This window comes from Drosophila teissieri, chromosome X (genome assembly GCF_016746235.2).
Source record: "Drosophila teissieri strain GT53w chromosome X, Prin_Dtei_1.1, whole genome shotgun sequence".
NCBI classification, from domain to species: Eukaryota; Metazoa; Arthropoda; class Insecta; order Diptera; family Drosophilidae; genus Drosophila; species Drosophila teissieri.
In genome coordinates, this window is record NC_053034.1 from 7,214,460 (window position 1) to 7,240,965 (window position 26,506).

Here is a 26,506-nt window from a genome sequence, read left to right on the forward strand (position 1 = left end):
GCAAGTGAATTTTTGTAAATTTACTGGGATTTTTGGATTCATTTCCAAGTGCACACAGTTCTCCCCATTGATAATCTTTGGTCGGCGTATTACTTTGTGAAATTTCTGGCAGATTTTTACCTCTATACAATTCCAATTTCATGAGCGTGTGCGTGTGCGTATGCGTGTGCGTGTATGTTTGTGTGGGAGTAGCATTTATAAGCCACAAAAGAAATAAAAAGGACGAAAGCCTTAAGACCGTTTCAAGTTGCTGAATGTGTGCTTCCCTTTTTCTCTGTTTTTTTCTCTGTTTTTTTTTTGTTGGCCTGACTTTTGTGTATGTCCGTTTGAATTAATATTACAATGTCCTTAAGGTTTATTTGGCTTGATATTCCTTTTTATCTTTATATTTGCTGCTTCGCCTTTGACGGTTTCTGATTCTGATTCTAATGCTGATTCCGATTCCGATTTCTTTTCGCTTTTGGCTGTTTGATATTTATGCTTTCCTGGCTTCTTGGCTCGCATTGTTGTTTTATTCCTTGGCATATTAAAAATTCATACAAATGTAAAACGAAAATCCTCAAGACAATCATAAAAAAAACAGCAGAGGCAAGCGGACCCGGCAAAGGGTTTCCTTCATTTTTTTTTTTTTTCCTATGGCTTTGCCTCAGTGGGAGTCGCAAAAACGCTTGCAAATAAAAATGAAATATAATTTCAGGTCACAAATCCACGTGTCTTCTATCTCTGTGCATATGTGTGTACGTATCTGAGGGAACTAAATCAAAGCTGCTGCTGCCGCATAAAGCTGCTTAGAAAAGTGAAGGTCAGGACGCGCATTCGCCTGGCCCCAAAAAGTAGGCAACGATTCTCACTTGACGCAACGCACACTGCGTATGCGTGATATTTCGCTGTGGAAAATTATTCTAAAAACATTTTGCTGGAAACAGCTTCTATGACATAAAGTCCGCATCGAAGTGCATATACACATGTTTACTATATAAAACTAGCAATTTTTCAGATTACCAAAAGTGGAATAAGAACTAACAGAATAATTACATTTAGTGGTGTAAACAGTTTAAATAATTGTCGGATTTGATTGTCGAACAAGTCGCTCGATGTTATCATAATTACCCAGTCTCGTTTTCGCCCACAATTAAATTGACACACTTTGCAACAATAGGCATGAAACGCACTGTACTGCCAACCAGTCGTATGCGTGATTTGGTGAAACGTTTTTCGTGCCCACTTGGCGACGAACGTGCCAAGCGTTTTGGCTATTGATCTCTGCCTTTTCCAGACCGCCCTCCGCCGTACGATTTTTTTTTGTCCTTATTTCTGTGTTTTTTGTTTTTTTTTTGCTCGCTTGAGAGGAGCTCATAAAAATTCTAAAAACAATAAACGTCAATTTTTGCTTGGCAGCTAACTAGGGGAAGCTGCCTGCGGGCAGCACAAAGTGGCCTTCCACGGGAAATCTGTCGCATGGTTGGGGTTTTGGGCGAAGGCTGTGCTTTTCCTCTGAAGGATAAGCGTCGGATGTTTAACTAGGTTGACACTTCATCCAGCCCCGAGCCCTTACGATTCATACTTGTGCTGTTATTTGTCTTCTCCTCGAATCGCACACCGCTTACCTGTGAAATATATAAAACAAAAACGAGGGGAAAAACTCGATTAGACTTGTTATATTAAATGGAAATTACATAAAATAAATTACTTTATATGTGGAAGTAAAAATTATTAAATATTGTTCAATTTTATAAGGAATATTTTAAGATAGCCCTGGCCTAAAAACAGAACGCTGTGTAAATAAAATATATCCAGCTCCATATAATCACGGAATCATATTTAAGTTTCTTTAGTTCAATTCAATATAACAATACGCAAATGTATAAATATTTATACATATATACAAATAAGTATAGCTACGGCAATTATTCTGCCAGAAAGAAGGCAACCAATTGTATCCGTGGAATAAATAAATCAAAAACATATTGGCAACATATCCTACGAACGTGTGTAACAATTAAGGCTGAAAATAAAATCGATTTATTTATTTATTTAGTGGCCAATCGCATGTAAAATGCATATGGGGCTATGCGTCTGGATTTGTGTGTTCCATTTATTATTTACTCGCTTCCCTGCATTTCATTCCTCGGCACTTTAGTCCTGTTTGCACACCACCCACACCTAATTAATGCGAGTCCCATCACAGGTTTTCCACAGACGATAAAGTGTATAAAAAGGGGGTGAAAAACAGGAAAACTGGACATGGGGGGACAGGCAGACGATTATTGTTGGCGAAGGTAACTATTGAATGGTTCGGAAAAGTGAGGAAGAACTAAAAGGGTATGTCCATGATTAAGCGGCGGAATGGGAAGTAAATTGGTTGAAAAATGTATACAAAAGGGCAGCCAATTTAGAAGCGCTTTGTCAATAGTAGTTTTACTAATTGGTGCAGCATTGTAACTAATTTTGGTGCTTTGATTGCTAGTTTTGTACATGCCAAAAAGATGGCTTTTAATAATTGTAGACAGCATTTATATGGCCTAGGTAATTCTTTAAAATTTTAAAACCAAGAAAGTAAAATTCCATTTATGTCGCATGGACTGACTAACGAGCGAAGTCATCAAGTGCTTTCAGCTAAATCCACGTCCACGAAATCAAATCAGTTTGTATGTTTTTCCATCCATTTTCGTTGCTGTGCTCAATTAGTTTTGTTAAAGCTTTCAATTTACACACAATTTTGACTGGCAAAATGGGGGAGGCGTGGAAATTCGTGGGGCGTGGCAGTCTGGGAGGTGGAAAGCTGCTGTCGTGGCAAGTCGCCAACATCTTGCAAAGCCTGTATGTTCGTCTGTACAACATAATTAAGTTTAATTGACAACCGCTGACTGTTTGATTGGCTTCTCTTGTTTTTTTTTTTGTTCTTTTTGCTCTCTCGCTCGTTTTTTGTTTTTTTGTTGGTGTTATTGCTCTTTATTGTTTGTTGTTTTATTTTCATTATTGCCGTACTTCTCCTTGACTGAGTGACTGCTTCCATTTGTGCCACTTGGCCAGGCTCGACAATGACTACGACTTTATTCCCCGCCACTCAACTCAACACAACACAACTCAACTCGACCGCCCTCATTATGTACATTATTTTCGCCCAACATCCACCATACATATATTCATCATATTAAGTACAATATGCAATTGTTGCTGTGGTCACACGGGGCGTATACTCAATGTGCGCCACTGAATGGAAATGATCAGTGGAGCAACGAAGGATGGCGAAGAAGGTTGCAAAACGGCGGGGAAGGAGACAGCACTCAATAAATCATTCGGAATGAGCTTTGCTGCACACGTTAATCACACAGACAGCACCGGGAAAATACAGTCCGGATCAGGTTAGTAAGTTCCAGTGCCTCATGTTAGTTGAAGTAAATTAAATAAATGTGTTTTACACATTTAGATATATAATATATATATATATATATATTTTGATTTACACATTTTTAAATCAAATAAAACATAAAGTATCAATACTGCACAACACTGTGCCTCCAAATATTTGCAATTAGTAAAAAGTTTAGCAGAGTATTTTGTCTTTCCTCTCTGCAAAGTTTGAATCGTTGCGGTCGAGGTTTAAATTTTAAACCAAGCATTTCCCCTTGCCAAATCTCGCCATTGTGTTTAATCAATTAAAATGGATAATCCGCCGATTCCTAATGGGAATCCACTAGATTTGGTGCTCGATATGCGGCAAGGCATCGCCTCCCAGCCCCCCCATTTCCACAAGCGTTTTCCCAGGGGAGCCAACACGATTTTCCGAGGCGAGGCCATGTCTTCTGATGAATCAAGCGAACTCGTTGCGCTGACAGACGGAACATTGTTGAATGTGGCGAGCGCGGAGCCGAGCAGAAAACTTTGAAATGGATTAAATGACAGAGTGGGTGGCAAGTGGGGGTGGTGACTTGGGCCAAGCCCACAGTTCAATGGACGATTTTCATTTTGCTTGCGGTAGACAAAAGTTTCTCCTCTATCAAAGTTGCGGCTTGAGGGCATTTGGTGGCGGGAATAAGCCGGGGGCTATCGGAGGTAGTTATAGCACCGACTTGCTATACATTACCGCTAACGAGAAATATCAACTGTTAAATTGCAGAAAATGGCACAAAGCGATGAAGAAGTACAAGGAATTGGAAACAGGATACAAAAGTACTCGAGTAAGCGAAATTGAAATCATTGGAATGAACGGTTTAATGATAGGAATCTATATCATTTCAGCAATATAATGGGTATAAAATCTGGAACAACTGCTAATTACATGTGTGTTTTGAAAGTTAAAAAGAACCCAAGATGGTGTAAAATCGTCCGTGTTCTAGTCTTAAAGTCTTTCGCAGAAAGCCATATGCCTCGCATTTTACGAGCGTAATGAGTATATAAAAACTTGTCTACAAGTTTCGTGTGGATTTTCATTAGCAACGGCAATGGCCAAAAACGAAACAAATGATATAGAAATGAAAACGGACGGACTGCTGGCTCTGTTGTTCAAATCAACCTGTTGCCACACAAAAGTAATCGAAGTTCATTCTTTACTTTTGCTGCGGGTCACGAATAAATTCAGGCATTTAAGGTGCTCACGCGATTTGGCAACAATAACAAAAGGAGACTAAGGCACAGAAAGCAAAAAAAAAGAAGAAAAAAAACAACATTCAGACCATGGGGCGTATGCGTGTTACAGAAATAAAAATGGCTGCTTCACACACATACAAACACACCCACACACACTCACACACTTGGTACACATACATACACATGTGTGTGCGAGTGTACAGGCGTGTGTTTGCCATAGCTTCATTATGATGGCGTCGTTAGGTCTATTAAATTTCCCTTTGTCGCATTGCCCGACGTCTTTCATATTGTTCTCCATAATTTTAGTTACGTATTAAAACCGACGGATCCGGGTCCTTGAACTTCACACAAGTCGGATTTAACTGCGGCTTCAACAGCGACCGTTTATCTATATTAAGAGGGTATTTTCGGAAACGGAATTTTCCATTGTCAATTAGCAGTGAAGGAATTAGGCATACTTTCGGTATATAGGTAAACTATTTCTTATACTTTAAAGACTCCTTTAGACTGAGTTTTTAAATGAAAGCTCTCTTGCAAAATGTTTTGTTTTCTTGATTATGGAATCTTTTGTTTTTTTCCTTGACTTGGGAATCATGCAAAAAGATTCAAAACAATACACAACAGGCATGTAAAATCGCCCAGAAAGCCGAATAAAACCATACTTCACTTGCAATCCGAATTTGAAAACAAAACTTAAAGTCATCCAAGCGAAAATGCAAAAGTTGGCCATTATAAATGAAACCGAAAGGTGAAATTGCAATTTCAAAGAAAACTGCAGATAAGTTGGCATAAACAATAGAAGGCCATACATGTTCGCAGTACGATTGGCAGTGAGAAAACTTTGTTTTTCCGAAAACATTTCTCGAAAACATTAGACGCGCAAAGATCTCCTTCGAGGTGCCAGGCACATTGGCCAGTGTCCTGTTTTGGTTTGGTTTGTTTTGGTTTTTTTGTATGTCCTTGCGGCATCTCCTGCTTAACGGCTTATGTGCAAAGTCGCTAAAAACTTGAAAACTCGCGGCAATGCCATCTAAAATTAATGCGGCATGACCTTTTCAGCAAGCCAAACAAGTTGTACCATAAACTTTTCGGCCATAAGGAGTGAATGAGAAAAACCGTGGAAAGTGCGGTGAGATTTCGGGGGGAGAAAGTGTTGTTGGCCAAGGGAAATGCGGCACTACCTGAACTTCGACCCAATGATATGAGGGACCATGCCGGTCGTGGCCATTTAATGTGCGCATAATTGGCTTGTTGCATATTTTATCGCTTAATTGCCGCACATCGGCTGCGGAGATAGTCGCCATCATTCACCACCCACTCGAGCCAGCCACCCATTTCACAGCGAGTTAATTATGCCACAGGTGCACTGAGAACAAAATTGTTTGTCTTTTTAGCGCATAATAGTTCTCATAGATCGCTGAGCCCTTTTAAACAATATTTTGTCTGATTTATGCTAATTTCTCCTAAAGGTGCAGTGCAATGAAGAAAAATGTCCTTGGATTTAACAAAAAACTAATAATAATAATTAAAGCATAGAAACATTCAAAAAATTTTAGGTTTTTTTAAATGTATTTAATGGGTTTTTCCAAATAATTTGTATTACCTCTCAAAAATTTCAAAAATAATATAATAATATTCAAGTGTTTGTATGAAAAGAAACAGCTAAGTGCTTGCAAAACGCAAGTAAGCAAAAGGCTCTCTATGTGTGTTTTTTTTTCAGTGCAATATTTAATCAAAATGTTCTTGTTCTTGCGGCTTTGCTCGAGCTAAAAGTTGCGTTTGCCTTCTGCCAACGGATTAATCGACTTTGACGTGTGTCTTCTAAGCATTTTCCAACTCAAGGCCTCGCAGTTAGTTTGCAATTAAATAAATCATCAACATGAAGGTGGAAAATAAATGGGACGAGCATGGGTAAATACGAGCAAAAGGCCAACCATAAACCACACACTAAATGACAACTGAGAACGAAACAATGAAAGTACAAAAGGTCTATTGCCTATACAATCCAAAAGTTTTGAGTTCAAATCCTAGACTGGAAACAGTACTGATGGTGGCGATGTCGTGGCATGTCTATGGCATAAGGTCTACCTCCCATTCCTTCTCCTCCAACTCCTCCTCCTCCAACTCCGCCTCCTCCAGCTGGCCTTCCGTTCGATCGATGTTGCCTGGCCATCCTGGCTATCCGATTACTGGGATCGAAGTGCTGCTTCCTCATTTCAGCCCTATCTGCCTGATAGTTTCGATGGCGTCCCTGCGATAGCGTCTCCCCCCTAATCAAGGGTCGATGGTTTTCCAATGTTTGGCGCTCACCCGCCAATCGTGTCTTGATCCTCAGCATCAGGCAGCATTCCGATCGAGTCCTTTGAGCCATCAGCTCGCCGAAATGATGAATGGCGTTCAGGGTCAGCGACTCGATGCCCAAGTAATGGGCTGCCAGGATGAGCTCCACCAGCTGGTACAGTTCGCTGCCCAACAAACGCTCCTCCCAGGAGCAAAGAAGTAATGAAGAGTGCTTCATTCCGTTTGATTTCTTTACGCATTGATCGCCCTTGTCATTGTCACCTGCTGTACACCTTCTATTTCCATTGCTTTCCTTTACATCATCGAAATTTTGCATCGCATTTTCACGAACTAGAATTTCATCTGCACTGCCTAAATAACTGCTTTCACCTTCACAAGTTTCGATCCCCGTGCTATTCTCGTTGCCAATTTCGGTATTTTGTTCACTAATTACAGAATAATCTTGACTAATCCCATTTACATTTGTTAACTCAACACTTGCATCTTTCTTGACACTTTCTTTTAAACTTTGCCTATTTTTGTTTTCAGTGTTTTCGTTTTTTGGATTTAATTGAATAATCCCCTTACTAATGATTCTTTTTTCGCCATTTTCTACATTATCATTCGGGATTGTGCAGTTTTCGGTTTTCTCATTTTCGCATCGTTTGTATCCATTACATATCATATCTGTGGCACACTCTACCTTATAATTTTCTTGACTCTGCTCATTGTTTTCGAAACTTATTTTGGTGTCGCTTGTTTGAGAGCAGGTTGTACCTGCATTTTTGTCTAAGCTTTCATCATTTTGATTGGTGTTTTCATAGCTTTCACGGCTGTTCTCGGTATCTTCATTTCTGAGCGGTGTGTAGTCATTTCCTATTTGAGATTTCACACTTGCTGACTTGTTGAGTGTTTTCGTGCAATTATGTTTGATTTTTTCGCCGTGGATCTGACATATGGAATTTACCATGCTTTGAGAATTATCTTGAGGGTTCTGATTGAGTTGACAACTGTTCTCGCTTTTCGTACTTCCGTTTCCTTCTCGGTTGGCGCAAATACTCAGCTCCTCAACTGTAGGTGGCGCCAGCGCACTGTTCTCAGTTCCGTTGCCGCTTAGAGTCTTCTGATGCATCCACATGATGACGCGTAGCAGGGTCACCGATCGAATGTAGCGCAACTCAATGGGCTGCTCCTCCACTTCCAATTGCCTCATCCCCTCCGAATGACAGTACATCAGGGGGCTGGGCACGTTGATTAGGCGATGATCGCTGCACAAGAAGCGCATTTGTTTCATATCCGGTTGCCTTTTGCCGGCCACCAGTTCGAGCAGGCTCTTTGCGGACGTCAGATTGTCCGCGGATGGATGATCCCCATCGCCATCCTTCTCTGGAGCAGCAGGACTTGCCACCTTGATGGGTTTTTGCAATCGGGAATTGGCGTTGCAGTAGGTACTGGTGGATTTCATCAGCAAGGCGGCACTGGCTACTGGCGAACTGTGAGCCAACTGGATGCGACGAAAGGATGTACGATTGCCCCGAACTGCCGGCGGTCGTGAACGTCGCACCAGCGAGCGGATCACCGCTTCCGCTTCCGTTTCCGGTTCCGCTTTCTTGCCCACTACTTTCGGCGGCGTCTGTGTCTGCGTCTGTGTCTGTGTCTGCTTCACCAAAGCGCTCAGCGTACTGCTGATCGGCAGCGGCAAGTGGGAGCGGTTCATCGAACAGCGATTTGGTCGAGCAACAGAACGCGAATGTGGGCCATCCAGTACCGTCAGCGAGTGCCTAACGCGTTCCGGAATTCTCGACTTGAAGCTAGATGACATGTTTTTGAGGGTTTTTCGTACTTTCGGTTTGAATATATGTCGGCTTAATTTCGGGTTTTGATATCGGCTTGTGAGTGTGAGTGTGTGACTGGCATGATTTTCAACTCTATGGCAGCTCGATCGATGGCGATTCCTACATCATTATATATGTGTGTATTCATTTGAGCAAGAAATAATTTAGGTGAAAAATCTATAGTGCCAACAGCTAAATTCCAACATGGATTATGTTATTTAATCAAAACCGAATGCGATTTCGCTTTCAAAGCTGAATCACTATGACTATTGGTTTTCTGCTGATTTCAGATGGCTTTCGGGCATAACTATTATTTCTAGCCAACAAGCCTCTGCATTTGGGTAATCACTATTGATTGAATAAGCATGGGAATTGAACAGATACGAGTACAAACATATTGGTAGGCATGGAGCAAGAGTCAAACGAAATCACTGAATAAACCATTCTGCCCTTTGGCCATACACCGTACAGGTATTCCTTTGCAGGAGTTTTGAAAAAGGACGACCTCAATTAAATGCATTTTCAAACCATTTTTCAGACTTCCGTACGGGATTCGCTCGCACGTTTGTGTGCGTAGGTTTTGCTTGTGCGTGTGCGTGTGTGTCTGTGTGTGTGTTTGTGTGAGCAGCACATTAAAAAGTAATTTAAATGGAATTCCTTGGCGTTCACCACGGGGATCAGGAGTGGGGTTCGAAATTGAGATTGGAATAAGGATGGCGACATGGCGACGCACAGTGGTAGGCACTGCCTTATTGTAATTAGAGCGATGAGACAATAAATCTCAATATAGGCCAATCCGTCCGTCCATTCAGTTCAGTTCCGTTTCAATTCCATTTCGTTGTCGGGTGCGTGGATTTAAATTGCATGGAAAGGAGCAGCGGAAGGAGCAGTATCTGGGAAGCCAGCGAAGCACCATGGCAATGCATAAATCTAGCACTTCTCCCTGTATTTTCCGGAAAAATCAAACAGAGGTGTGCTGAATGTACACAAAACAAAAATCCTCAACTAATACAAAAGCTCCATATATCGGGTTGATTTTAAAAGTAATTAAAGGTTATTATTTAGACTCAGTAATCAAGATTGCAATATTGAGAGTCTTATTATTGAGTCTTAAAGTATAAGGCATTTTAAGTAATCGTACAAATTTCTCTCAGTGCCTAAAGCACCAACTAAACGATAAAAACTGAAGAAGAACTAAGGGAAAGGGTGAAGAAATGTGGCAAAAGCGGCTTCGTAGTCGCAGGAATTAGCTCAAAATTGCAAAACTTAAGCCAAATGCTGGCGCGGAAAGAGAGGGAAAAAAGTCGAAAGGGAATCGGTCTAAAAGGAAAAGCACGAAGAGGGTGTGGAAAGGGTGGATAAAGAAGAGGAAAACCACAGGAGAGGTATGTAATGTGTGGGTGAAAAAAGGGGAAAAGGGGAAAAAGAGAAAAGGGAAAATCAAAACCACGAAACCAGACGAAGGAGATGGCTCATTCTCATTCTTTGTTTTATGCCATCTACATAATAGATGGCCCAAGGAAGTAATAAACAGAGATGGCAAATGTCAGAAAGAAACGCCACGAGAAGCAGCGAAAAAGACGGCTAGCGGATAGCAACGGAAGCAAGTCAATTTGCATTCCGGCTTAAACGAACATCGCCGGGTTAGTTAATGCTGCAAAAACGGTTAAAAAACAAAAAGAAGCGAAAAAGTATAAGAATTACGACTAAGAAGAGATTTTCGGCTGCATCAACAATTGCAAATTAAACGCGAGCGTAGGGAAAAGTAATACAAATAAATACATCAGACAGCTGGCCAATAATTATCACTTGTGCTGGCCGTCCAACTTTTTTTTATTGTTTCAAAATTAGTTTAGCTTTCGACCGACGACCACTAATCAATCAACTTAGGAGGAAACTTCGATTAACTTTGCTCGACAGCAATTAACTTTAACTTTGCTAATGAATCGGACAGCAAATCAACTTGTGGGTCAAAGCAAAGCAGTTGTGGGTCACTTGCAGGGCATTCAATGGGAAAATATTCAGATGCCATATTTAAATGGTTGTACATAAATTTAACTAAGAATTTAATGTGTGCTATACAAATTGGGTACTACCAAGTATTCTCTCTTCTTAATGTTTTATTGAAATGCAAAAAATAAATTGATAAATATTTACATTTACCGATTTCTGTTTATTTCTATTTTACTAAATATTCTCAACTAAAACCCAAAACAGTTTTGATTTCACCGTGAATAGCGCGTAATGCCAATCGTTAATCGGCATACAAAAGTCAAATATCGGCGCGGAATTGTTTAATTTATTGGAATGGCAATGCAACTCCCTACGAGCCCTTGAAATAAAGTGGAAAACTCATTAAAACGCAGCTAAACTAAATTCTCAATGGAATAAATAAATATTATTGACTCTGGTTTATTGCTTTCGGCTCTGTAACTGGCATGGCTATTATAAAATTAATTAAATTACATGCTCGCACGCACCAGCACAAAAAGACTGAAAGAGATGGCCAGATGTATGGCGATAGAGATAGCGATATGCCAATTACAAAACCATAATTTCCACACGCCAGCACATGTATGCTTTTGTATCGGAATTTTTTGGCCATGGACTGCATTCAAAATGCAATTTGTTTGCAACTCTCTCTGTCTCTCGGTGTCTCTGTCGCATTTTGTCATTTAATTGTAGTACTCACTAATTGAGCGGCATGCAAATACATCTCAAATAACAGAAAAACCAATCGGAATGTATCGACATCAAATAAAAGTTTAATTAACAATTAAAACTGCCTAATACGAGCACGCAGAGAATTTTTCGATTTAATTATGGCTTACTTTTCATGGCACATTTGCAGGCTGCTGGTAAATATTTTATACACAATGCGAATGGAGTGTCGTTAATTAGTTGGAAAAACTATTGATAAACTCATTAGAATGCAATTCTGTAGCAAACTGAATTTTGTATATTTGAGACGCCATTTAGCTGAAAACTTTTTATTATACAGACATAAATAACTTGACTCATATATCACCTATTTTTCGATTGCCAAATTTTTTTTTAAAACATCTGAATTTAATTTTTGTATTGCGTGTTTGTAGATCTTTTGTTTATAGAATTTAGGAGCTCCCTTCAATTGTGTAAGACACAGTACTTGAGGGAACTTATCCCGTTGGAGGAGCAAAACTGTTGCTAAGCCCCCAAAAGGGTTCGAGCCAATCCTTTCGAGTAAATTCCATTGCCCCAAGGCAAACAAAGGCCACAGCTAATAGTGTGAAAACAAAACAGGGAAACACAAGGCAAGCTAAGAAAGGGAAATAAAAATAAAAATAAAGGAAGACGGAGGGGGGGAAATATCGTAAAATGCTAAGGTAAACAAACATTTATAAATAATGAACATTGATTGCTTATTTGAACAAAATGAAGGCGGACATGGATACACGGCTACGTATACGTATACGGTTACGATTTCACGTTCAAGGATCAATAGGAAAAAAAAAATGAACGGAAGGCGTTGAACTGCACTCCATAAAGGTAATTGTGACTGTGAATGGGTGTCTTATCATTATGGTCCTCAGAGGGCAAACTCATCGAAGGGCTTAATTGATTTGGGTGTGCGGTAAAAAGGAGAAATAGCCATTGGCAAATCGAAGTGGAATCGAAAGGCGGTAGCACATGGAAGTCCAATATTTGAACCCAAAAATATGAATCCTCAAAACAAAACTGCTTATAAAAGAAACTAGTTACTAAAAATCAAGTGAGTTGCATCTAGAAATTATTCAAAATAAATGCGGAGATCGCTGAAAAGAGCACTTTCTCCGCCTGGGAGAAAATCTGGCTGCGAAGTTGTTTGCTCCATTACTCCGTGTCTTCGTGTCTCCGCTCATTTGGCCTTCATTGAGTTGGGTTTATGGCTTTCAATTTGAGTGTTTCTGGGGCCATCTCTGTCATGCATACGTCCGAGGTGCTTAATAATTTAGGACCACCCACCTAAGGCGCGCACACAGCTGCAGTTCACCTCTACATGTGTGAGCGAAAGAGGGAGAGAGAAAGTCTTTCTCCACCCATACAATCAATGCCATTATGCGTGTGTGTGTGTGTGTGTGCCGTGCGGTATGCAATGCGAATTTAATGCACTTCTTGATGCAGCTGTGCATAAGAAATCAGATGCAACCTGCGAGACGCCAAATAGTCTTACATTTTCCACATCTCAAATGGAGGTGGAGACATCTCTGGCATTTGGTTTTTCACATTTTCTCGGAAAACTTTTATACTCGTCACATAAACAATGCCACGCCCACAAGTCCGAGTGGCCACACTCAGAAAAAAGAAAAGCTCAATATTCAAATACTATTTCGAATACTAATAATAATTTGAATGTACTATTTTGAAGGTAATAACGTGCAAAGTGCCTAAGCTCTACCCAAAAAATACTAATCTTCACCCACATCTGTGGGTTTTGCATTTAGTTTCTCGGTGTAGTTGGGTGCATTTATGAGAAGTTTGCCCTTTTTTTCGGTGTGGCCTGAACGTTGACAGCCGGCAAATGCAAATGCGGTTTTAGCATTTGCATGACGCTCCGTACGTTATTTAGAAAATGGCTAAAATGGCAACATGGCTGCCATTCACAGCTAATGACATTTTAAACAAAGACTTCCGATCTCCCTTGCCCTTTCGCACCCACCTCTCTCTCTCTCTCCCTCTTTATTTTTCTTGCTGCTTTTTTTGTTGTTTGCAAAATGCTTTCAGCGTAAAATATGAAAATATTATTAGCATTAGGATATGCTGTGGAACGGAATGGTATTGCATGGAACAGCAGGGATCGCCTCTAAGTAGCTAAGTACCTAATGCCATTTGCCATCACCCATTTTCCACTTTTACACTTGCCATTTTCCATTTCCCAGTTCCCAGTTCCCCATTTGCAAAAGGGCCACTTTCCACCATCAACACATTTCAATGAAATAATTGCCTCCAACAGAAACACTTCTGTAGCATACTTTTCAGGGCACGTACGGAGAACATTATGCATGATTTAAGGCATTCAAGGAAAAGGATTAAAAGGATTTTAATTGCTTACATTATAATCGATTAGTATAAATGCTAAACTATTTTTCACCTCCCACTAACTTGTTTTCATATTTAAAACATGCATTTTGACAAGCTCACGATTGAATGAAAAGCATTGGCAATAAACGGAAAATGCCAGCGCCTAATCCACAATCGGCATTAATTCATGCGAGTGTATAATCCACATACCCTTAACCCTCCACTGGCCCCCGGAAGCGGCATAACCCACCTCTTAACCCACATGCAGTTTGCTCCACATGGAGAGCCAGCGAAGCGAACAACTTGCGCTGTTTTCTCATTATTTATGCGCGACCTTGTTTTGTGCCACTTTTATTATTTTGCTAATTTCGCGCATTATAAAAACAACAACAAAAAATTAAGCCCTAGAATAAAACAACAGCAATAAATAAAAAAAAAGAGAGATAAGCGCAACCTAAGCATCGGTCTTGTTGGTTGAGGAAGATTTCAGCTCGGTTAAAACCAAATAAAAGTTCGCACTCAAAGCAAGGACTCATAAAAACTGTTTAAAAAGAATATTAAAAAATGAATTGGTGCTTGCAAAAATATTGAAGCCTATTTCGACACAATGTTTAAATTGGATAGGTTTTTTTTTCTTTGTATGGAATCAAAAAGGGTATATTTTTATGCGACTTTGCCCGGATTTCGTTCTCAATCTTCCGCTTTATTATTTTTCTCGTCGGTTCTTTTTTGTGGCTTAATTTTTAGAAGGAAAACTTATGGTTTGGTTGTCGTCAGTTGAGAGCTTTTAACCTATTTTCCCATTTTTGCGCAATTTATCAACAAATTAATGTAAGCATGACGCCTCACATACACATACGCATACACATGCCACTCGTGGGCGTGAGTATGTGTGAACTTGTGCGAGTATGTGAGTGTGCATGTGCTTGTGTGTGTGTGCGGCGTTGTCAAGAAAATTTGCATGTTTCTCCCACAGAGTCGAGGCCCCGTTTTTGTGTTGTTTTTGATGCATGTAATTAACTTGAAGCGGGCCTTTGCCTTCTACTTATGTAGATCTATGCTGATGTCAGAAGGTGAGGGCAGCTGTTCATCTATACGATTGTATATACCCATATATATGCATATACAATATATAACGTATACATTATATGGAGTGTGGGCGCAGGTATATCATGTCCTTGGTTTTCAAAGAAAATGTTACGGTTCGGGGTAAAGATCACATATGCCAATTTGGCTTGGTTCGCTTAGTGGTGAGTCAAGCGCGTTTTTGCTCTCAGTAATTTATGGTAAATATATGAATTATATTATTGCAAAATTAAAAGTTTGAAACATTACATTTTTTTTAAACATATTTCAATATAACTTATTCCAGGCAGTGCCCACGTTTCCCACGTAAACGCACTTAGTAATTTAGTGCTTCGTAGAGCAATAACTAAATAATTCACTAAATAAATTAGTTATGAAAAAGTTTTTGAATTCGAGCGCAGCAGAAAATTAATTTGTGCGGATGGGTGGAAAACGCAAAAATGCGTGGAAATGAAAGCTAAATATGGCAGGTTGCAATTGAAGAATTCGAAGGGAACAACTGCATCACACGTTCCCGCATTCTGGTAACTTTCTCCTTTCCATTAGCGATTTTCACAAATAACTATTTCAGTTGCTGAAACTTTGTGCGCACTTTGTACGTATGGCTGCTCAACACGAAAGTTAACTGCTCTCGCCCACTCGTCCATCACCTGTCGCCATAATAATAATGCCACGGATGTTTCTGGTATTCCTGTATTCCTGTGTTCCTGTATTTTGGCTTATTGGTTTTGTCATTTATTATCTTTAGCACGGAAATTCACGCTTGACAGCTCCTGCAGTCGCAGCAATGACAGCTGTAGCAGTCGCGTTGAAAGTTTATGACAATGCGACCCAACAACAACCCATCCGCGACCACGCCCCCTTTCCAGCTGATGACGCCCACCTGTCAGGGGGCGTGTCTACAACTGGCAACACTCAAACGCAGGGCACTGCCGAAAACGTCTAATTTTGGGCGAGCATTAAACAAGAACTCTATTTATTAGCTGTACACCAAAATAAGAGAATTTCCAAGGGTTTTAACTATATTGCAATTGTTTTTAGTAATCTTTATTCTATAATCTAATCCTAGACCATGCATGCATCATTTAAATAGTATAATAATGTACTGTAACGCAATATTTCCGATATTTTCTCTCAGTGTCAAAACATGTATAGTTGAGGTGGCCTAATCGAAGTGAGCCGCAAAATAGAAACAAATGCCAAAGTTTTGATTGGCAGTTGCCTTTGTTTGTTGGCCGGGAAATGTAGAAACTTTGCCAAGCCGCAACTTTATACAGGTGCAAAAATATAAAAACCCATTGAAAAAAAAAGGGAGAGCCGATAGAGTGGGGGGCTTATGCCCAAAAGACCCTTCCATTTCGGTTTACAGCCTGGGAAAAGTGACACCACGATGCCATAACATTAAATGCCTAACAAGTTACTCAATTTCAATGGTCAGTGGTCGATGATGCTGTCCCTGTCTGGGGCAATGCATGGCCATCTCGCTCTAATGGCCGGAAAAGGGCAAGAAAATTTCCATAATTTTATGGGCTTGACAAGCTCTCGCAGCGAAACACGGACACTGGGCCCGTAAAGTGGAATTTTCAAGAACATCGAAAACCACACGGACCTTCTCGCCTGCGTTTTAATATTTATGCATAAAAATTTATAGGTGCTAAGGTACGCATCAGTACATACGCATCATGTACATATGTATGTAGGTATGTATGTTGATATGACCATAACACCCACCGAAAATCCTTATGAGTACGTATTTTGAGTCACCTTTACGCCCAGCTACTTCAACCTCCTCTCGGCTTTTTCGCCAGCTATTCCCTCGACTTTCCTCTAGGTTTTTCCACTGCCAGCGCTCCCACTGCTGGTTGCAAAAATAAAACTATCATTGCAGCGGATCGAAAGCTTTTATGTGTCAAGTTAATGAAACCGGAGGAGCAAGTGTTCACTGGAGGGCAGATGGGCAGATGGGTAGATGGGCACTGGGGGGGATGGATTCCAACAGCTGATTGCATCGGATTCCAACTTAAGGTGACACTTTATACCGGACTGCCTTTAATCGGGGATTTAACTTTACGGCCCCGCCTTGGTCTCATTAAATTTTTATGTTTTCTCTGCGCTCTATTCCGGGTTTTGGATTTTTTTACGGATTTTTAGGAGACTGCAATGACGTTTGAGCTTCAGGTCTCAAATCGTTCGGAGCTCAAATCAGCTGACTTCTTTTAAACCGTTTTCTATTAGCATTTTTAGAGTGGTTTTAAAGAAGGATGATTTGAAAGGAATTAGTTTTCTTAGGGTTGTCGTAAGTTTGATCATTGGGTTATACCTGTTTATGATTTTTCAAGGCTGCTTTTTCTTGGGCAATCGCAGAAGAGTTGCTTGAACATTTCCCTGTCGAAATGCAAAGCGGAATTTTCCCTTCCATAAAATGTGAAAAAAGAGAGGAAGGTAAATTTAAAGCAAGAAATCTAAGCCGCAGTCCAAATAGAGCAAAAAGCATATCCTAAGGCATAGATACATCCACACACGCACACACATGTCCACACACTTTCATTTTCATAACACAAATGAAATTTTTATGCCAGTAAGTGTGTGCGTGTGTGTGCGTATGTGTGTTAGTATTTTAGCGATTCGTCGTGGTACTGGCGGAAAATCATAACTTGAAATGCGCTAAAAAATTTATAGCCTACACTTAGGCTCACATTAAATGACATGCCTGTCAAAGGCTTGTCCAAAAGCAAAGGGTATAAAATTGGCCTCGAAAGGTTGTTACAAGGACCTACACGGAAAAAAAGGTATAAGGCATACTAGAAACTTTTAGAAATAAAATAATATAGATAGATAATATATAGATTTATTTCATTGAATACTATTTGATGAGATTTTCAGTTTAATAAATACTAAAGTATTAAAAAAATGTACACTCAAGTTTCCAGACTATTTTTATTATGTGCAATATATGACTTTACACTTTTAACAGAACCCAGAGGATTATGTTTAGTGTTCAGCTTTAATGGCGAAATTCTTATCTGACTTATCTAAACTTTCTTGCAGTGTGCTCTGATTATTTAGTGGCCAAGCCCAGCCTGTCTCTGATTGCTCTTGACAGCGCTGACCCAAAAAAAAAACGAGGAAAAATAGAAAAGCTGCAAGGAAAAAAAAGAATTATGAACCAAAACGTGTGTAATGATGATGTGTATTTTAATGTACAATTTGCGGCCTTTAATAGCACTCTCACACAGAAACCAACCCACTAACTGGAACACGCAAAATGTCCCCCTTTTTTCCATGGATTTAAGAACGTAATCACAGCCTTTCATGCCGTGCATTGCATACTTTTCACATGCTCAAACCAATGACGAACAATATACGGCGAATGGAAAGCAGACATAATAGATTCAGTTTTTCTGATTAAATCAATTTTGTAAAAGTTTTTTATTCATTTGACCTGTCAGCAACAGCGAGAGCAACAGCAACAGCAACAGCAGCAGCAGCAGAGTGTGGAAAACCATAAAAAAATATTATGAAAAAGTTTGAAGAACTCATCAGCCATAAAGAGAGTTCGCGAATAAAAAGGGAGGAGCAAACCTGGTTCCGTCGTCAAAATGCAAATTATTCGTAATTATTTGCGCTTCGAATAGCTAAAGCGAATGATAATCTGGGAAATACACCGCCTTTGTCTACGGATTTTGGTCTTTGACAACGAAAATATGTTCGAATGTGTATAGAGTTTTTCGAACATTTTACAGCAGCAGATGTTGCTGATCAAACCTTTATAATTAAACCCCCACACAATTTCCACATGCCAACGACACCGCTTTTACTATTAAAATAAATCTCACACTCAGTAAAAACCAATTTGGTCAACGATAAACCAAAAACCAAGAATTTAGGTTCTTTACTCGAGACTGCATTTTTAAATGTACTAGTCTATCGATTTTAAAGTTTCAATCCTTTATTGCGAAAAAACTTAGTTCTAGACCTAAATCCCTTACACACACATAGTATACACATATGTATATATGTTTATATATATAGTATATGCTAAGTACAATCTAGAACTGCCGCAGCACTTGACTTGAATTTCTTGTTCTCGTTCTTGTTTGCGTTTGTGTTTGCACCCCTCGCCTTTGTTAATTTCTGTTGTTTGCCTTTAACCCCAACAAACAAAGGGCCAACAAAGAGGCGAGCAAAACAAAAAACCGAAAAAAAAAATGTAGAGGGAAGTCGAAAAAATAAAGCGAAAGGGGCAAAGTAAGTGTAAGGAATATCATTGTTAGATGGCACATATTACTCATACGCAGCGTGGTCACTTGCCTGGTTTATTTTCGTCAATTCGACTGATTGTGATCGATGATTCTGGTGCAGGTTTCGATTCCGATTTCGATCTCGATTTCGATGCTGATAATGATCTGTCTTTTGCCCGCCTTCCGGCCGATGATAATGGCGCTGGTCTCGCACACTTTTGGTTTTAGCACTCTTCGCTCAGATATTACACATACGCACTGTGGTAGCACCAGAAAATAATTCGCAAAAAAATTGAACAATTGAAATATCCGATATGACTGCGATTTGAACAACGATTGCCAGACAATATGAATTTGTATTTCCTCTAATTAACAATATATTTTGTATACATATACATAGATATTTTTCTTTATTTTTTGTTGGTTGCCGACGCTTTGTTTTGTTTCCTTTCGTTTAAGGACCTTCAGTCCGCTTCTTTGTTAATGTGTGGGTAGGTGTGTGTATGTTTAATGGTTCGTATTTGTGTGAGAGACTGATATATGTGAGATGCGCGCGTGTGTGCGTGTGAATAGTTTTTGTAATCCGCACAAATCCGCTGGTAAATTTGAACTGACTGAGTTCAAAAGCTAAAATGAGTTTGCATACCCCAAAAACGTACTAGCCAATAACCGAGACCGATTTCCACTACCGAAGCTATAGCCGAACTCGATTCCGAATCTAAATCCGAGAGCCTTAAGGTGGGAAAGTTCGCTCACAGCTGCGGCAAGTGAAAGTGTCCTAAATGCGGACCTCAAACTGTGCGAAAAGCTTTCACTTGGCTGGCTGTTAAGCTTGAAGGAATTTTGAAAAATCTTCGCCAAATTAAAAACTGTTTGATAACTTTTAATAATAAATATTTTAAAATATTTAAAATATCCAAAATGTTTGAAACTTTGATTCAAAACTAGGAAGTATAGAACCGGCTTTTGAAGTTTCATTCGCTGTTATACCAAGTATGTTAGTAGCACAGTTTGTAGCCCTAAGGCAGTTTTTTGGGCGCAACGTAGGAACGTTATTTGAAATTTGAACATTCGAAACTTTCAACTTTACTTTTCTGTCCCCTTTTTAGCCGGAACTTGATCTAACCCATTGTACTTCAAGATTCAGTGTATATCAAGTGAGCAAACAGTTTTAATGCAGAAAACTTAAAAAAAAAGGAGCTTGGGAAAACTTGTTCAATAAAATGTAAAATAAAATAATTGTAATTACACAAACATGAATCATTAAACCCAAACAACAACACACACCCAACACAACGGCAGTTCAATTTTTGGAAAAACACTTCCTGGGAAATCTGTTCGAGACCAACCGCTTCAAAACTCAATCGAACTGAACAGAACTGAAGTGAAGCAACAACTGAACGAACCGAGCGTTTTCAAAATCGCGAATAGCCAGCGTATAACGGATATCCAGTCAGCTGAGAGTCGCCTCAAGAGAGAGGGAGAGAGAGAAAAGCTGTGGCATCCTGAGCTTTCAAGGCTGAGAATGGCAAAAAGGAAGTTGAATGCACACGAACATAAAATGCTTGACAACAACAAAAAAAAATGCAAGAAACACTAGCCAAAAGGAAAAACAAGAACAGGAAAAAATAATTTCGGAAAATCTAAAGCTTTTCCCGCTCTCCGGGCGCCTGCGCGAAAGAGAGAGCATAAGCGGGAGAGAGTTAGAGTGAAAGAGAGAAGTAGTTGCTTCACACGTTATGCTCCTTATGCTCATGTTGTTGTTTTTGCCTGTCAATATCCTTCCAAGAAGTCAATCTGATTTGTTACCATATTCTTTTATGATAATTTCATAAATTTCAATAATTAATGAAATAGAAGGAAGGAAATAATTCAAACGATATTCAAGTTGAAAATGCAATCTATGGCAAATCAAAAGTATCTGTAAAAATGCATTACTTGCACTTAATTTTGACCTATGTATTAAAAGAGTATCCAGGAGTTACCCTACTGGCAATATCCTTTTCGGGCGTTGTTGTTGTTCTTGCTGGCGCTTCTGTGGCCATTGTTGCACACCTGAGATTTAGCGAGGACACCGCCGAGGACGAGGACGCTTTCGTGGCTTCTCGCTCCTGGTTGTTCTCGTGTGCCAGCTGATTTGTACTTTAGATTTGTATTTATTTATTGGGCAACAGACTACTCTTTCTTTTTGACTTACAGAAATAATATCAAAATAAAAACAAATGGAAAATTGGAAAGATAATTTTTGCCGAAATTGTACTTTAGAACTAAGATTTCCATTCGGATGGCCGAAAACTGCATGATATAGACATGATATCATTAGGAGTATTTCTATAGAATTAGCGGGTATTAAAATACAATTTTATCAAAATCAAGCAATTTTATTATAACTATGAAAAGGTTGAAAACTTCGTGTTGCCTTGCAAGGTTTGGACATTTTTGTACATTCAATGGTTATTATATTCACCATCGCTACTCATCGTAAGCCTGATATTTACCTTATTCGCCACAGCCCAGCAACGACAGCTAAAATAACAGGAACAACCACGGCAAGAATGGAAAATTGCGAAAGGGAAAAGCTGGAGAAACACTAGACATGGCAAAGGAAAGGAACGCACTTAGAGATGATAGCCCAGCTTTATGCTAATGTTTGCCATTGCTTTAAGTACTTATTCAGCTGGCGAGCTAGTCTGTTAGTTAAGCAGTCAGTCAGTCAGTCAGTCAGGCAGTCAGTCAGCCAGTCAGTCAGCCAATCAGTCAGTTTGGTCAGTCATTTGGGTCATTTTTTGTTTTGGCATGCAGATCCGGTGTATTTTTTTGGGGTCGGCCTTACTTTCGAATAATAATAAAACAGCTTTCATCGGAAATTGGTGAGCACACACATGTGTTTTCCAAGTATTTCTTTATGATTTTGTGTCCATTTTATCAATTCCACTTGCTGGTTAATAAAGCAGTAATATGAACCTTTGAATCGCTTGGCAACATTTAGTATCGTGTTTCTGGGTCCCTCCTCTTGGAATAAATCAATCCAAGCACAGGTAAATTAATTGAGATTTTGTTTAAATCGCCATTGAAGATTTCCCATTGCTTTCGCAAGTTTTTTACATTTCGTTATTTAAGAAAGTGTACATATCGACCGTGTAATATTCACCAATGATATCTGCTCATTGCTTATAAAGCCAATGAACTCAACACTCGAGCACTCCATAAAAGGCGATAATAATAGTCGAACCTCATGAAAATGAGTGTTATTCGGCAATAAGGCAGCGTCAAGTCACATAAGAAAATTGTGATCCCGCCGTAAACTCGGTCTTCGTGTTAATTACATGAACTCAAGCATGCCACCATTTCCATCTCCATTCCCCAAACGCCCCAATTTCCCATTTCCCTGTTCCCATTTTCCCGTTTTCCATCCCCGCCAAATTTGGAGGCTTCGTGACAGAACCTAACGACAGAAATCGACATCCATTGCGCGACCCAACATGCAAATCAAATTATTTTGGCATATAAAACGCTTATTAACAGATTATATGCTCACTCAATATTAACTGACTGACTGAGTCGCTTGAATGGCAGTCTTCTCCCTCCTCCCCTTTCCCCTCACGCCAAATACATTTATATTTTGCGAAAGTGGGCGGCATTCTGCCTTTGTTTTTCGTCTTGGATTTTAATACCCTTTGATGGTATCGGAGGCGCAATGAGTGCTAAGCACTTTGGCTCGCTTATTTATATTTATGGCCGATAACAGCCGACAGTCGACAGTCGACACTTGGTCATCAGCAAACAGACAAACGGATTTCAATATTTGTTGGCGTCTTTATCTATATCTGAACGATAGCGGCAATAGGGTATCAATGGTCTTGGGGTTCGATCAAATGCCCTCGCTTCACCCCCAGATGATTAAATTACATATTCAAGGTGTTGAAAATATTTGAAAAATACGTGTATACACATGTTTATTTGCTCAGGGCTTGCAACGAGTATTTCTATTGGATTATGCCGATTATTTGGTGATGTCTCAACTTTAATACCCAAAAACACTATCAATTTAAAAGAATTATTTTTAGTTTGTCGATTGAATATAGCTGATTTATATACATTTGCATGCCTTCTTTGCTTGTATATATGTAAGCAATATTTATGTGTATCAAAACCCATTTTACAGTGATTTTTGTATTAATTTATATAATTTATATTTTAATTCAAATTAGATATTGAATTTGTACATAATTTTCTGCAGATTCTTGAGTATTTTCTTTGAATATCTTTCAGCTTCAACTTAGTTTGCTGTTTTCTTGTGTCATCGTCGTTTTGTTCTGCTTTGCTAGAAAGCGTGTTTAGCGTCTGGCAAACTTTTTCATCACATTTACTCAAGGCTCCCCATTCAGGTGTGTTATTCAATAGTGTTCTTTGAAATCATCATGACAACGGCTTGCAGTTGTTGTTTAGTTAAGAAAAGTATGACACCATTAAAAATTAAATTCATTATTTTTTGGCACGCACGAACGACTTTATGGCAAACTGTTAAAGATATAAAACCTCTCTGCCTCTGGAAATACATTTGATTCTTTTGCCGTGTTGATTTTGGTGTTTGCTACTTGAGTTAATTATTTAAGATCATTGGCCAATGCCAGTCAAATTTAAATTTGACGAATGATGGGCTGGTTATAATACTAATAATAATAATATTAATAATTATAATCATTGGATATCCTGGCCCGCCTTGTCCATCAGGCATTTCATTTGCAGACAGCCACGCAAAACAAACCTAATTACACTTTACTTTCACTTTCTCTGCCAGCAACAGGAGAAAGTCGTGGGGGGAGCGGTTGAATGCGGGAGGGGGAAAGGGCGGTGCTAGGGACTTTGGTGAGAAAAACTTCAAAAGCTTCTGGTCAAAGCAAAGTTTGTCCGCCTTGGCATATTTTGCGTAAAATACATTTTGCTGCCGGTCGATGTATAATATTCCTGGCCTTTGACCAATTTGAAGAGCCAATAAAACCGTTTAAAGCGTTGTCACAGATTCATCTTCAATTTTTTGGTTCTTTTTTTTTTTTTGCCAACCAAACAATGGGAAAAATAAAGAAATGCAGATGAGAGCCGGCATTGACATTTATTGTTCACTTGACAACATAATGAACATTCTTATATGCAAATAAGTGTGTGCGAGAAAGTGTTATAACGCGTCTTTCAAGCGCTTATTTGTATGTTTTATATTTAAATAATAAATGGGCAGCCGCCCCCTTAGCTTCGTTCGAGGCGCTCATAAGTAGGCAATGATTTTTGCCCAGCTGCCCAACAACCACCCACCAGCCACCCACTAGCCACCCACCAGAAGCCACCCCAAAAACGAAGGGCCGTAATGAGCGTGTCATTTAGCGTAATTTCACTTGATTGTTATGGCATTACAACAATGCCCCAAGTACAATACACACGCACAACAAAAGGCGGCGAGGAGTGTGCAAGTTTATCTTATCATCGCAGGCTCCGCTCTTGGGAAAATTCCAACATTTTTCGAGGGCGGAAAATGCGGGGTGCATATGCATAAATTATGAATGGCTAGGCCATGGTATTTTGTTGATTTTGTAGCTTTTGAAAAACGCTTTGCTAATATTTTATGTGGCCAAAACTCACCTGCAGTACCGGCAATTTCACAGGCGCGCCTGAAACAAAAGCGAAAAGAACGCAGTGTTATTCGTATTTTCTTTGTACAAAAGTGATCGATAGTTATTAAAGCTATTCCTTTGACTCACTCGCACTGAAGTATGCGTAATGGATATTAAAACAACGATCGCTTAAACTAAAACTAGAAATTAATTGGATACTTTTTTCTGCTGGTGTAGAGTAGACAGAATTTTGTGCTTAGCTCACATTGAAATATATGTGACTCCATTATGATTGACTAATTTAGTTGAGTGTCTGCTGGTGCATCTGTGTGTCCATTCAGCTTGATGTTATATCGTATGTTAGCCAGTTGTTTTGTTTATTTATTTTTCCAATTCGTTAATTTGCTGCTGCTGTTTCGTATTGTCACCAAATTAATTGGCTGCTCCTGGTGTCCTGCTCATGTCCTTCTTGCTGTTCGTCTAAGTGAGTATTCCAGGGGCAGAGCTCACACAGTTCGCACACACGGCCACTCTGGCACTCTGGCACTCACACACTCTCGTGTACACCGATAGGCGTACATGTGACCCGTATTAAGCCATCAATGGGATACAAGCAATTTCGTTTAATTAAAACATGCCAATACACACACATTGCCGACCGATGATTATGACGACGGGTACTTTGCGATGACTTTGGCAATGGCCATCCGAAAAAGCCAACTCGATCGAGAAAGAACATATAGAAGAGTTGAGCAGGTCTGTGTGCCAAATGCACACTCAAATTTTATGCACGATTTGCAGCAAATTGAGCATCCCTGAGCTACCGAGGAAACGAGAACAGGACCTCAAGCATCAAGTAAAGTCGGAAACTGAAGGGATAAATCGACAGAGGCAGCTTTTTCCCATTCTCAATACGTTCAATACGGGAGTTTCTTGAAGCGAATGAAGGCTTTCCATGTTTTTTATTTTTAGCCTTACACTTATATCATTTTTACTCTTTCCCATCAGTTTTTTCTTTTTGAAGCAACAGGAGTTACATGAAAAGGGAAAGGTAAATGGCAAAAGGCCAAAAACAAAAGTGTGGAAAAGCAAAAGCTTCAGCAACTAAACACAAAAACGCGAAGAAAAAAAAAAGAGAGCATACCCAGCCTGCCATTATGACAATTTAATCGAGCGGAAATAAAGTTCTTAAGCATCATAAACAAGATTTAATGTGACAAAAAGGCAAATCACAGTTGGCAGACGAAAAACGAAACGCGAAACGCATTTTGAGGGGGTGGCAGAAAATGTCAAATGGCATTTGCCCCAAAGGGCGCCAAGAAAAAAACAACAACAACAGCAACAACCCCTACCCAGAAAAAAACCTTCCCTTCTTCGAGCCCCAAACCTATCACGAAATGCCGCGGTCTAGTTACAACTTCAAGCGTTTCCCTTTGGATTATGAAACCGTAAAAAAGTCGCCGTAATCTTCATTGACTGGATTCCCTTACACAGGTATACCCTTGTATATACATACATATGTATGCAAGTTACATATACATATGCGTGGTTGTGCGAGAATATGTATATTTGGCAAATACTTAACACATTCTACGCCTGCGAGGGGCGTTCTTTGTCAAATATATATAAGTACATCAAATAAAAAGGGGTATATCACTTCAAATTAGACCGTAAAAGACGCGGCAACTGCGAGGGTGAAGTGTGATTCAGGATATTGTTTGTTATATTTCCAAATTGATCACGCGAAATGAACCCTTTGTCACTTTGGCAATATTTATAATAGTACCCTGCCATTTACACTCATTTATGGTTTATTATTTCATTGTTC

At 39.5% G+C, this 26,506-nt stretch overlaps 2 protein-coding genes across 2 annotated transcripts in view; both read right to left on the reverse strand.

Annotated features, from left to right (window-relative positions):
* LOC122625010 (high affinity cGMP-specific 3',5'-cyclic phosphodiesterase 9A) overlaps positions 1-26,506 on the reverse strand; it is a 102,172-nt gene that overhangs the window by 55,257 nt on the left and 20,409 nt on the right. The window contains exon 3 of the mRNA XM_043804819.1: positions 24,707-24,735. The gene's annotated coding sequence lies outside the window, so the exon portion shown is untranslated. The remainder of the gene's footprint in view (positions 1-24,706; positions 24,736-26,506) is intronic.
* LOC122625011 lies at positions 6,564-8,792 on the reverse strand. The gene has a single exon (XM_043804820.1). The coding sequence runs from the start codon at positions 8,690-8,692 to the stop codon at positions 6,611-6,613; it is 2,082 nt and encodes a 693-aa protein (XP_043660755.1). The 5' UTR covers positions 8,693-8,792; the 3' UTR covers positions 6,564-6,610.

What these genes read in the sequence shown, in the direction of transcription:
- LOC122625011 (XM_043804820.1), bottom strand. Translation starts at nt 8,692, where the DNA reads ATGTCATCTAGCTTCAAGTCGAGAATTCCGGAACGCGTTAGGCACTCG.